Source organism: Phyllostomus discolor, chromosome 8 (genome assembly GCF_004126475.2).
Source record: "Phyllostomus discolor isolate MPI-MPIP mPhyDis1 chromosome 8, mPhyDis1.pri.v3, whole genome shotgun sequence".
In the NCBI taxonomy this organism is placed as follows: domain Eukaryota; kingdom Metazoa; phylum Chordata; class Mammalia; order Chiroptera; family Phyllostomidae; genus Phyllostomus; species Phyllostomus discolor.
The window spans coordinates 55,394,257-55,408,042 of record NC_040910.2 but is presented as its reverse complement, the minus strand read 5'-3'; the positions used below and the strand labels follow the sequence as shown (position 1 = coordinate 55,408,042).

Below are 13,786 nucleotides of genomic sequence, written 5' to 3'. Positions count from 1 at the left end.
CCCACTGGCTATTGTCACAGCACCAGGGTGGGGCTGGTGCAAGTCATTAGGAAAACAAAGGGCTCAGGACTCATGACCCTAAAGGTTTCCTGGTTTTGTTGACATGAAAACGTTTAGAAGAGCAGAACTGCTTGGAGAAAACAAAGAGCAGCTTGAGGATCTTTGAAAATCCTTGGACAAACATCGAGTTTCCTGATTTTCCTGTAACTTGCTATTATTGCTCATCCTCAGCCTGTTCTGCTGTTCAGTCCTGCTCTGGAAAGCTGAGGACAAGGAAGGGCTGGTTCGGGATTCCTAGCTCTCACACATGTGAATGCCCCTGACGGTGGTCTTCATCTCAGCACGTGAAACACAACTGCAGGCAAGGGAGGAACTGGCACACACAGAACATGCACCTCACCACAAAGGAATGAACACAGCCTTCAACCTCTGGAAAACTAGAAGCGGGTCAGCTTCAAGGCCACTGCTGACTAGACCAGTTTCCTTAGACCCAGGCTGAGCCGGGGTTCCTGGACCAGGCCAAGTGGAGACAGGGCACTTGGAGAAGGAGAGAGGCCTCTTGGGGCTTGTTTCTGCCTTGCCCTGCTCATATTCCAAGGGATTCCAAGGTGCTTTGCTGTCTTCTGGTTTATTTCTTTTCTTCAGTCCCCAAAGGCAGGGCAGGAGTTACCACCCTGTGGGAGACCCCCACCGGTAGTGGGGAGTACAGGACTCCCAGCACCAATGGCTCAGTCTGCCAGGGCGCCTCTCCCCATCTTATACACACTGCGCCTGAGTGAGCCGGGGATGAGCTTCTGAACCTCGGCCGGGCCAGATGCCACTGGCCTGCGTGCCAGAAACAATTACCACTAATAATAATAAACCACGGAATAGGCTCAGTTGGCCTTTCCACACTCCTCTAAACACACTGCTGGTGTGTTCTTGGCACAGCTTAGACCTTCATGATTTTCTTCTCTGGGGAAAGTCTAAACTGCAGGCTGTGCCCCAGGCTGGAGGCTGGCAGACTCTCTAGGACAGCCCTGGACTGCGGAGCAGGGGGTCGCTGTCTGTTCGCCATGGGCCAGGGTGGACTGCATTCGAGAAGAAGGACTGGACGGCTGGGGCTGAGAAATGTCAGACAGCCCCCATGAATGAGAAGCAGAGGACATGTGCAGAGTTGAAACAATGGAAAATCAGGCACATGTATTTCAACACACAACCACAACATCACTGACTGGGTCTCTATCTGTCTGTCTGTCTGTCTGTCTGTCTGTCTCTCTGTCCCTCAAGGAGTCTGTGCCAGAACCCAACAACCAGGCCTACCAGTGGGCAATCAATCCTGTCAGATTTTGGTACCAAGAGTGTTTCCAAAAAAAAAAAAAAGAGTCAAAGTTCTCTGAGTGAGCCTGGGTTTATGGAATTGGCTCTCTAACCTGATTTGATTTCTAGGTACTAATGACTCACTTCCAGGAGTAAAGAGCATGCCCCTGTCGTGCTGCAGCAACAGACATGCACAAACCAGCCCCACCACCGGATCCTCCTATTACTTACTCTAAGAAGCCATGTTTGGGTTGACCATGTACTTGATACCCCAAAACATTTTTGTCAAACTGAGTAATAGGAGATTGGCTAGTTGTTCCTAACTGTGCCGGACAAAGTGAGAGAAGGAAAGGATGGGCTCAGGGATTCAAACTCCCAGGCCAAGTGCCACATCAGCAACCCCAAAGTTTCTTCAGCCCTGAGGGAAATCCTTATCTGCAGGAGCTTCCAGGTTCATGTGACTGGGAATGAACCCAGACTCATCCAGCCCGCAGCTGCAGCTGTGTTAAAAGGCAGACTGATTTCCTGAGATCTCAGAGTCTGCTATTAAAGTGAGGGCATGGAGGCAGGGATTTCTGCCTCCAGACAGCCTCGGGTTCCAGCTGCCACACCTGAGCCTCCAGGCCCATCCTGCCATTTCAAACCTGCCAGGGCCCAGGTTTTGGTGAGATCTTCTGACATGCACAAGCCAACCCATGTGCCACTCTTGGGGTCCAAGGTTGCTAGGCTATATATTAGCTTAACACAGAGGATCCCCCGCCCCGGAGTTGGTGTGGTCCTCAGGGCCCCATGACCTCATGCTTCTCATTGTACTTGAGTCATTCATGCTGACCCGCAGGGCCGAGGAACTCTGGCCTCGAGTTTGGGTTCCCAGGGCTTAACGTCCCTCGGCAGCCACCAGATAGTTTGAACATTCTGCATCTGGGTGAGGGGGTGGGTGAGGAGGAGTGAAACAGGATAGTGAGAAGCCAGGGAAATTCTTTGGCAAGAGGACTCGGGAAACTGAGACAGAGAGCTGAACAAACTGGCCGAGTGCTTTACAGCCAGGTGCATGTGGTCACCAGTCACCAGGGCCAGGGGTCACGAGTGACCAGGGCGGGAGGCCCCGAGTGCCTGGCAGGGACCAAAACTGGGAAAACAAGGGCCTGGCCCCCAAGGTAACCTGTCCTCTGGGAGATGACATCTGGGCCTCTGTCCTGTTTCAACTCCAGGCCCAGAAAAGGCACAAACCAGGTAGGCAAAGCCAGAATCAACTGCAATGACCAGTGACCCCCGGCCCCATCACTGACCAATCAAAGGAGACCAGGACCCTGAAAGGATGCACTTGGGAAACTGATAAATATTCTGCTGAGAACAACCCTCCCCTGAGACTTCCCCTAAGATTCCAGCAGATAAAAGCCTCCAGGCAGAGGACCCAGGGCACACATGCTCTCCCGCTGGGAAGCAGCCTGAGCCATTCCCTTCTTCTCCCCTCACTTCTTTCTTAGTCTCCTAAACTCAAAGGCAATGGGCAGCTGGCAGCTTGTCCCAGGCTAATAACCTGAACCTGTCCCCAAGGCCCCTCTTCTCTGACTTCCCAGGGAGCTAAGGCAGCCCAGCCTGGGCTCTCCTGTTGCTTCCTCTATGCCGAGCCCTTCCTTGTCTCACTGTCCCCAGCTTTAATAAATGCACCCTCACAGCCACCTCGACTCGTGTTGTGGATCTTCCCCACACGAAGCCAAGAACCCACATACTGCAGCTGGCCCTCGGCAGACCCGCTCAGGGCCAGGCCCCTGTCTGGGAACAGGAGGGCGGAAAAGGTTGTCCACTGGATGAGGTCAGGCACTCACTGCCTATGCACTACCACACCCACAAGGAAGGCGGCAGAAGCCACACTGGATTTCATACGTGGACAACATGCAGCCTAAGAGAGATGGTCCAGAGAACCCCACCCTCAACGGGACCCTTGGTGGAAAGTGAGTCTCGAACCCTGGGTGCTGTTTCTCATGGGCTTAATGATCTAACAGGCAAGAGACTCAATCCCCACATTTCAGGTTCTCTTTCATGCAAGCCTTTCATGCAAGCCTATGACATCGACTGATGTCTAAGTCCTACGACAAGTAAACACTGCTCAAGGTGTTCCGGTCCTGGCTGTGTTCTCAGTTCCTTCTCTGAAGAATGAAGCTGCTCCCGGGCTGCACTGCGGGCGGTGCCGCTGGAGGAGGCAGCACGCACCAGACTGTGTCTGTGTAAGACCCAAGGGGGTGGTGGGTCCGGCAGGCATGTGATGATCGTTCTCATTTATGTATATTTCATCTCATATCCTCACGCATCCAAGCACCCCATTAGATACTAGACTGAGGATCCACAGTCTCTGGGTGGGGGCCTACAGCCGGTTCAATAGGGGAAGAAGATGCAGGGTTACAACTTTCCCACAGCCCCCATTTGCAGAGCCAAGGCGAGTCCCCTCACACAGCCTGGGACTGGCAGATGTGTCTGTGAGCACCAGTGCCTCCCTCTGTGCGCCAGCCACACCTGGCTGCACCATGGGAAGGGTCAGTTGGGCGACACTGACCCTTCCCATGGTGACTTTCTGCCCATGTGCCTCCCCTGCCACTGATGGAGGGAAACGCTGGGACCATGTCTGATCAGTGGCACAGAGGCCTGCAGTATCACATAGTGAAAGTAAACAGTAAAAGGTCTTGAATGAATGAAAAATCCCTCCCATTTATAGATGAAGAAATGGAGCAGCAGGAAGTTGGCCTCACATATGCCTCCAGGGGCCAGAAGAACCCACTGAGAAAAGAACTTGTAGTAGAAAACCCTTGTCCTGGTCAGCAGGCCTCTTTCCCGTGCTTTTCTACCCAGCCCTGCAGACATGAATGATGGCAGCAGCAGGAATAGTTATTACATACACCTGTGTGAACAGGTGTATGCATACACCTCATTTATGCATCGCCATCACCCTGTGTGATGAGTCACTGCTACTGCCCTCCCCTTGCAGATGGGAAAAGGACACCAGGAGGACACCTGACCTGCCCAGCCTCATGTGTGAGTGCACAGCGGACCTGACATTGGATCCAGGACAGGATATCAATCCCAGAGTGCTAACGCTTAATAAGGCCTTATAGTGCTTTTCCTCTCGGTCCACACTGTCCATGACTGTGCTGGGGGTCAGGCTTCAGTTTTACCAGCTCTGTTGAGGAACCCCAACAGACACCGACGAGAAGATGGTCACGTTTCTTATATTAAAATAATCTCAGAACATGAAGTTGGATGTTCACACAGATGGTCTGCCTGAGAAATGCACAATGATCAAAGCTCAGTTCCACCCCTCACCAGCTCTGAGGGTCCGTGTACTCGGCTGCAAAGCAAAACAAAATACAAAAGTCCCTGCCAGGGCTGCCTCCCACAGCTGCTGTGAAGCTCCAATGAGACAAGAAGTCTTAGAGCCTACAAAGCCAGCTATGATTTCTCTTTCTTCCTCAGAAGCACCCGAAAGCGCTAGAAACTTCCCAACAGCACAGGCTCCTCTAAAGCAAAGGCTTTGGAGAATCAGAGTGAGCAAGAGTTTGAATGCAAGAGCCACCCTGGGAACCATGCTGCAGGCACAGTTGGGACCCACACCTGGAACGTTCTGGAAAAAGAGACTGAAGTAGCCCCTTCTTCACGTTCATGCCCTAATACTCACACAGGATCAAAGTCATAGAGACAGCAGAGGGACATCATCAGATACTGAGTCCCAGAGTCTTAGAAACAGGGCTGGTTTCTATAACAATGTACTCCAGCTCCACATCTTCAAGTAAGGAAACTGAGGCACAGAAAGGAGAAGGATCTCCAGGGCACCCAGCAGGGCTGGCCCAGAGCCCAGCACTCTGCAACCCAGGCCAGAGCTGGCTGCACCTGCTTGGACCCAGGTCTGGTCAGAGGCCCAACTCCTCCATCCCCCAGTTTGGGCAAGTCAGAGACTAAATGCAAAAACAAGGCCTCAGTGTTTGAATGATATTATTTGCACATTTAAGTGTATTGAAGCTATATTAAATGTTTAACTTTGTGTTTCTTGTGATCATCTGGGATGGTGTGGTCGTTAAAAGAAACAACATAAGCAGCCCCCTCCCTTCCCCTTTCCAGACACTGTGCCCACGTCCCGGTGCTGCAAGGAAGCAGTGGCTGTGACTAACACTGGGTGCTCGGCTGATTCCCACCTGCCGGCCTGTGACGTATGGGTGCCTGCATGACAGAAGGCCCAGGTGACGAGGGTCACTGACAGTCATCATCCACAATGTCTCTTAGGAACAACTCACAGCCAATTCCGAGCAGATGTTATTTTAGGTGAACATTGTTTTATTTCCAAAAGGCAAGTCCTTCCAGCCACCAAGAGAGGCCAGGCGTCCAGGAAGATGGCAATGTAGCCACCCCATTCGGGGAGTTCCGAGGAACAGGGCCTCCAGAAGCCATCCTCTCTAAGACCACCTGACTCAGTAGTCACGGGGCAGTCTGATCTAGATCTTGCCCACATCATCCATCAGTGAAGAAACCCTAGTCTTCATCTATGTGGATCCCATCCCACAGAGATGCAGAAACCGAACCAGAGGTCAAACTGCTCCCTTGTTAACAGAGAAAGAGGAATGCAGAGAGAGAGCAATAAAGGGACGGAAGACTGAGGAAGAGACCAAGTAGAGATACAGAGACCAGAAGAAAGCAGGACAGAAATCAAGAGAGAAATGGAGACAGAGATGGAAATAGGAACAGAATAAGAAGTAAAGAAAAATGGAGAAATACAGCACTGGAGAGATCCAGAGAAGAAAGAAGGATGAAGGGAGAGAGACAAAGGACACTTGGTGACATTCCTGTCCACATCAGGCTGAGAGCCACTCGCTGCATCCACGATGCATGATCAGGCACCCTGGGCGTGAAGCTACACTCCCAAGCAAAGTGCACGTGGTTTGATTATCCAAACTCACTGCCAAGGGCAGGTTGCAGGCTGGCTCTGCCACACCCATAATGGATGAGGTGCCCATGGAACAGCCTCTGGAAGCTGCATTTAGTAAATGAGGTCCCAAGAACCTTCTCGATGGATTCCTAGTAATAGGCGAGCCAGTCTCAGTTCAGAACACATATATGTAGTATACAGAGAGTGACTTGTGCATCAGGAGCACCGGACAAGACGCATCCGTGGCATCTTGTCCCACGCCCCCACCAGCTGTCTCACCCAGCGGAAATCACGACCAGCCACAAGGGAAAATGCATTTTGCAACAGAAAGTTTCCCAGAAGGAAGATGCTGCAGCAGATGGAAACTGATGTCATCTGTCTAAGGTCTACTTCATTTAGACTGAATCAAATTAAGTCCAACCTTTCTGTAGAAGGGGGAATGGGGGAATGTGTCTCCCACCCACTCTTTGCTGTGCACAGCTTTAAATAGATGCGAACAGGGCCGCAGAGGTGGAACAGCGGGAGAAACTGGAGCTGCCTGCTTTGCTCGGCTGTAATTAGGTTAATGCTGGAACGTGGTAAAAGTGGACCACTTGGCATGAGGGTCTGGAAAAGGAGCCCTCCTCCTTCCGAACCCGCCACAGTCAGACAGTCAGCAGCACTTACCCTTTTTCCGGGCCTGGGCGATGACTTCAGCTGCACTCTTGCTCATCACCTTGGTGATGTACAGGGGGCAGTTGGTCTGGTTGGCGATGGTAATAGAACGATTCACTGCTTCAGCCTCGACCTATGGAAGAGCATCTGAATGTGAAAACTGTCCCCATTCCCACCTTTACCCTCCACCCCACAGGAAAGGCTAAGGTGGATGACAGGCCCCCTGTCCCCAGGGCTCTATCCTGAGTGGCACTTCAGAGGGGGATGCACCCTGCCCAGGGTCACTCTGTATCAGGTGAAGTGAGGGGGCATTCCTCCCTGGCCCCTCTGAGTGGTTCTAAGTGTGGTCACCAGGCTGGCAAAGGCAGCATCAGCCTGGAGTCTGTAAGAAACACAGATTCTCAGGCCCTGCCCCAGACCCACAGGATCAGTACCTCTTGGTGGTGCTACCCAGAAATTATGGGTCTTAACAACTCTAGGTGGTTTTGATGCTTGATAACATTTGAGAACCACCATACACCAAAACTCTGCTCCCAATTCGAGTGCATTCACTCCAGTTGCATCACGGGCTTCTGTCCAACATGTGCAGAGGAAGCCAGCACAGTCCAAGAGACAATGCGGCCTTGCAGGGCTCTGGGAGGGAGCTGCATCTGTGCAAACCAAAGCCCCTCTGTATGGCATGGCCAGCCACAGGCTGGTGCAACCTCGGCATGAGACGGGCAAGAACTGCCCTAACTAATAATCTGATTCTTTAAACTCGATGAGTCAATGGATGAGATTTCAAAGACTCCATGTGCTGTTCCATACCTGATCAGATAAGACCACTTAGAACAAGTTCTATCTTACAGAGGAATCAACCATGCATGCTTAGAATGGGCAACTGGAAAAGCAAAAAACACTGTGGAAGGATGACTTGTGCCCCTCAAAAAGACTTGTGCCCCTCCCAAATCCTGCCAAAAGGCTGTGGCCTCAACTCTGTGAGGCAAGGGGCTGGGTCCTACTCGGTTTTTTGCATCCTCCTCTGCCCGCCCTCAATGGTCCCCAGTGTAATGCCCTGTATACAGCAGGTGCTCAAAATGTTTACTGCACCAGTCAATGACTTCACTTTATGTTAATGGCTAAGGCTAGGCTGTTCCAGAGAGCTGTGATTTTTCACAAGAAATGACGGCACTCCCAGCTGAATCATCTGAGCCACCAAGTCTCTGCAGGAGCCTGGCCAAGAGCTGAAGTTCTGTAATTGCATTAACTGGTAAATCTAATTTAATAAACTAAGACAACTTCATTCACATTTGCCCTCCCAGGCATGAAATATGTGAAGAGAGATGTCTAGAAACCTAAAGACAAACCAAATGGCTCTTGAAAAAGCTCATTAAACATCCAAATGTTTTTAATTCCTGGAATAGCTAAATGATCAGCTCTCTCTCTCCTCGGCTCCAGTTACAACCAAAGTGCCTCTGGCCCGGGCAGCACAGAGGACAGATGTCCTGCATCCCTGCTGTTTTCACCCCAGAAGTCCACAGAGTGAAGAAGGAAAAGGGCCCCCCTAGAATTCTCATTGTTTCCCAGGGATGCCAGTGACCCCCCAACTTACTGTCCCAACCCAGACGCTCTGAAAGTGAACAGAGGCACTATTCATAACTGTGTGGGAACGATGGGTGGGTCCAGACTGTCCTGAGAGACTGGAACAAGTAATCATCCTAATGAGGGAGCAAACGGAGCACAAGTGCCACTTCTGGCAGGGCCCTCCCCAGAGGACTGGCTCTGGGGAGCGTCGGGTCCCAGGGTCCTGTCTGGTTTCGCTCACCTCCGTGCTGTTCTGACCCCTCGCCTGCCCCAGCTTTGCTCAGCCTGGAGTGCAGGCAGAGGCCATGCTACAAGGTCACCTTGCGGAGACAGAAGGACAACTAAACCCCAACTCTCTGGGCTGCACCCAGAACCATGGAAGGATCACATTTCACCCATCTGTGTGTGTGTAGGCATGTGCCTGTGACATACAGCACACATTCTCACACACTGGGCTCAGCCTCAAACTACAGCATTAAAACGTTGTGGAAATGGTGTCACACTGAAAAATTACAATACTTATTTGCCTTATTATAGAGCTCTCGAGGCTTTTGGGGGGTCATCTAGCCCTGCATTCTAATTTTAAAGATGAGGTACCCCAAGATACAGAGAAGAAAGAAAACTGTAGAGGAACACACAGAGTCAGTTCACAGACCAATGCCAATACACACACCAGAATGAGCATCAGGACACACACCAGTGTGAGTAAACACACAGGCAGCAGGACACACACACCAGTGTCAGTATACACATACCAGCATCAGGACACACACCAGTGTCAGTACACATACCACTGTCTGTACACACACCAGTGCCAGTACATACACCAGCACCAGAACACACACCAGTGTCAGTACACACACCAGTGCCAGTACACACACCAGCATCAGGACACACACCAGTGTCAGTACACACACCAGTGTCAGTACACACACCAGTGCCAGTGCACACACCAGCACTAGGACACATACCAGTGTCTGTACACACACCAGTGTCAGTACACACACACCAGTACCGGGACACACACCAGTGTCAGTACACACACCAGCACTAGGACACACACCAGTGTCAGGACACACACCAGTGCCAGTGCACACACCAGCACCAGGACACATACCAGTGTCTGTACACACACCAGTGTCAGTACACACACCAGCACTAGGACACACACCAGTGTCAGGACACACACCAGTGTCAGTACACACACCAGTGCCAGTGCACACACCAGCACCAGGACACATACCAGTGTCAGTACACACACCAGTGTCAGGACACACACCAGTGTCAGTACACACACCAGTGCCAGTGCACACACCAGCACCAGGACACATACCAGTGTCTGTACACACACCAGTGTGAGTGCACACACACCAGCATCAGGACACACACCAGTGCAAGTACATACACCAGCACTGGGACACACACCAGTGTTAGTACACACACGGGCACCGGGACACACACCAATTCCAGTGCACAACTTGCCCCTCATGGCTCAGTGCCCCGCTTCTGCACTTCCCAATCGCTCCTTCCCACAAGGCCGCCAGGAAGTTCTTTCTCAGTGAAGAATTATTCATCACCCTCAGCCCATGGCTCCCCTCTCCTCCCTGAGACAGAGTCTTAGGCTATAACTCATGCAGAGCATGTCCCCCTGATCCGACCCAGTCACTTTCTATGTCCCTCTTTCCCCTTTCAGAAGGGGCCACCTTCTCCTTCCCCTCACCGCCCCCACAGGGCCTGTCATGGGCGCGCTCAGCACTGCTGATACATTGGTGGTTTCCAAAGTTCTCGGCATCTCCATCTCAACCTTCTCAGCTGCAGACAGGGGAAACCTGCCGGCAGCCTCCCGGCTGGGTCAGAAGGAGCAGGAGGGAGTGGTGGGGAACGCTCCATGTGGTTCCAACACAGGCAAACCACCTGGCTCTGGCAACAGATCACCAACTGCACAGGAACCACACTTCCAGAGGTTATCAACGGCTATGTCCTATTGGCAGTATCTCCCTAACTCAACTGTGAAACACAAGTTCCCCCAGAATGGCTCCATATTTTGTTCTCCTTATCGCTCATGTAGGGCCTAATACACAACCAATCCCTGGCGACCCACTGAAAACCATCACCAGCAGCCCAGGAGAAGGTGCCTTGGGGGCCTGGTGGCTGACAGGCTGCCATCAGGCACATGAGCCCTGTGCCTGGCAGAGGGCAGGGACCTCGGAACCAGCCGAACAAAGAGGACCTGGGAAGGCAGGCAGGAGAAAAAGCCCCCTCCAGCAGTGCCTCGTGAGATAAGAGGAGCCTCCAAGGAGCCAAGAGCTGCCACATCGGAGCATCCGGGATCTGCCAGCCCCTCAAGGAGGCTTTGTCATGCTCTGCTGTGGATTCTGAAATTCTCAAAGCAACAACTGCTACCAGAGTCTCCTGTGTCAACCACGAGGAAATGACTGACACCTGTGGAACAACAGCCCTCTGAACATGCTTCTGCCTGTTCAGGGAACCCAAGGCAGGCTTTGTACCCTATTTTGGGGTTTGCAGGGATCTGGGGGTACAGAGCAGGCTGCAGGGGAGAGCAGGAAGTAAGCCCCACAAAGGCTCTAAATTTAAGCAAGTGCAGAAATAGCCCCGTGTGATAGGGCAAGTGGCACGTGCCTTCTCAGAGCCAACATCTTCCTGCCACCTGCACAGTAGTTGATCAGGTGGATGTGGCTCCTCAGCCAACCAAGTGGGTGAAGGTGAGAGGAAATTTTGTAATTAAGCCCAGTCCAGGTGTCAGAACCTGGTCACAAGGGCCCACTAGCTTGATGCTGAGCTGGGGCTTCCATGTGTATATGTAAATGTGCATATGTGTGTGCACTCTTATGCATAAAACCAGCCCTGGGTTCCCTTAGCATCAGCTACTGAGCCTGTCTCCCTCTCTCCTACACACATCTCCCCCAAATCGCTGTCCACCAGCCAGTGCAGCACGGGGCTCCCCGCAGCTAATGCAGGTACCTCAAAAAGCCCCCTTCAGCCTCCCTCTCCCTCATGCTGGTCTGGCTCATGCCTCCAGCTTTTGTAGCACGCATGGGGAGGCTGGCTGGTCATGAAAGGAACCCTGTCCCATGGCCTGGAGAGGGACATACAACACTGAACTTTTAATAGCTTCTGTCTTGGAAGGGAGAGGAAAATGTCCCCAGGGCCACAGACAGTGCTGACAGTGCCCTGGTGTGTGTGTGCCTGCGTGTCTCTGTGTCTGTGACTCTGTCTGTGTAAGCATGACCCGCATCTCTGTGCATCTGTGTATGTACCCAAGTGTCTTGAGTCTGTCTCTGTATCTTTGTGTGTATCTGTGTCTGTGTGCCTGTATCTATGTGTCTGTGTGTGTATCTCAGTGTGCCCACACCTCTGTGTGTGCTGTGTGTCTTTATCTCACTGTGTGACTGTGTGTAGTGACTGTGTGGGTGAGTTTGCAGTAGGAAGGGCAGGATGAGGAAGAGTAAGCCCTCAGTGTAAGACATTGTGAGTGGCTTCCACCTCCACTTTTTTCTGCCTTACATTCTCTTCCAGTCTCACCCTTGCCCCAAAGCCTGAGAACAAAAGGGCAGTGGACGCCATGCCACCTCACCCCACCAACCCCAGGCAGCCTGCTGACTGCACCTTCGATTCAGCCCTTGTGAATCCACTCTCTTCATGGGGAGCAGACCCCTATACTCCACGGGCCCTAATGTGCACACTTCCTGATTCAGTGGGAATACTCCAGTTTCAGAGTTCTGAGATTGGGGGGCCCTGCTACCACTCATACTCCTCTGGTCAAGCATCTCTCTCCACCTGTTTCTGGGGGAAAAATCCTAATTTTAGGCCTACATCCGGTTGTTTGATGATTTCACCTGCCCTTCTCTTCCCGCCCCTTTTCCATCACTTATTTCCAGTAGAGAGAAAGTCTGTTGGTTTCTGGGAGAGTCCCTAGCGTCCTCTTTGTCCAGAGCCACCAGGTCCTCAAATGCCTGACCTTGAACCTTTCATTAATGAGCCAACTCCTGACAAGCAATGAAAGGTCACAAATTCTGCTCTTAGAACAACAGATTCTCCATCACGTACCACGTGGATACCCTCAGTAATTCGCAAGCCTCACCAAACAGCAATCCCGACCTCTGTGCCAGCAAGGCCCCTGCTCTCCATTTTCCCACCCCCATTTTGAAAGATTCCGTCCACAAAACGCTGCTGATTACCCTGTGCAGACTTACCATGGGAAAACGTACGCTTCCATTGTACTTTCTAGACATTGAGAAGAGTTTTTATATCCCGTGACTGTGTTTTGGGGACTGGTGAGACTTTGGAGGCCCCCAGGTATGAACCATGGAACCCAGATTGCAGGATGCTGATAACCAGTGGTCTGTGTGTGTCTCCCCAAGAGAGGGCTGGAGAATTAGAGACAGAGAGAGGTGTCTTCAAGCTAAACAAGTGCACTGCTATACCTCATGGCTTGGGCTAACCCTTTGCTTTGCCTGAGTAGCCGCACATGGGCAACCTATGGCTTCTCAGAGGGACCTAAATCAGCATCCGAGAAGCCCCATCTCAACAGGCAAAAGGCGCTTCTGCGTGGCTCTGGCAGCCCAAGGGACACAAGGGACGTGCACTCCATTCTGCAGACACTCACCTCCTCGGGCCGGCTCAGCACGTGTCCCTCGGGGCCCGTGATGCCCAGGTCCAGTATCCGCTGCTGCTCCTACAACAGTGAAAGAAGCCAGGCTGTCAGCAGTGTGGTGTATGCATGTATGTGTGTGTCTTTGGATGTGACTTCAGGTGGCTATGAGTGCTAAAGACCTGGGTTAACATCACTCAGGCAAGACCTGAGAATGGTGCTGCTGACCACCAGGCTCTCCTCCCAAGACCCCAGGAGAGAAGGGCCCACGAGTCCGTTCCCAGTCCTGCCTGGGCTACAACAGATCAACCACAGCCTCCCAAATACACACAGTGGCGCCCCCAGATGCCACAATGGGAACCATCTGTGTGGGCGTTCATGCCCTACCCCACACAGGCGGCTGCATCCCTGCAGCAAGAGGAGCAACATCTATGTGAAAGGGAGCAGGCTGTGTCCTACAGAACACAACAAGAGGTACTGGTGTCGCACGCTGCCATTGAGACTGTCAGCATAGAACCCCAGGGGGTCCCCATCAAGATCCCCCATCTTTCTACCTGGAGCTGAGTTACAGAAGGCATCCCTGTCTCAAGCCTGCCTCCCACCCTGTGGTTCATGCAGAAGAAGAGGATGGACAGAAAGGCTGGTACCTCTGCGATGATGTCACCGTTCTCTGCATGGACTTGGGCAATCGCACCGATATCCCGGATCACACTCAGTACCTCGTAGATCTGATAGGAGGGAGTTGC

General features: G+C 52.2%; 1 protein-coding gene across 2 annotated transcripts in view; it reads right to left on the bottom strand.

Moving 5' to 3' along the window:
- Positions 1 to 13,786, bottom strand: part of DPYSL2 (dihydropyrimidinase like 2) — a 103,757-nt gene that overhangs the window by 14,872 nt on the left and 75,099 nt on the right. For both annotated transcript variants that reach the window (XM_028519184.2, XM_028519185.2), the window contains exons 6-8: positions 13,688 to 13,768; positions 13,056 to 13,124; positions 6,878 to 6,998 (exon numbers count right to left, since the gene is read on the bottom strand). In XM_028519184.2, the coding sequence (XP_028374985.1) occupies positions 6,878 to 6,998; positions 13,056 to 13,124; positions 13,688 to 13,768 (271 nt within the window). The remainder of the gene's footprint in view (positions 1 to 6,877; positions 6,999 to 13,055; positions 13,125 to 13,687; positions 13,769 to 13,786) is intronic.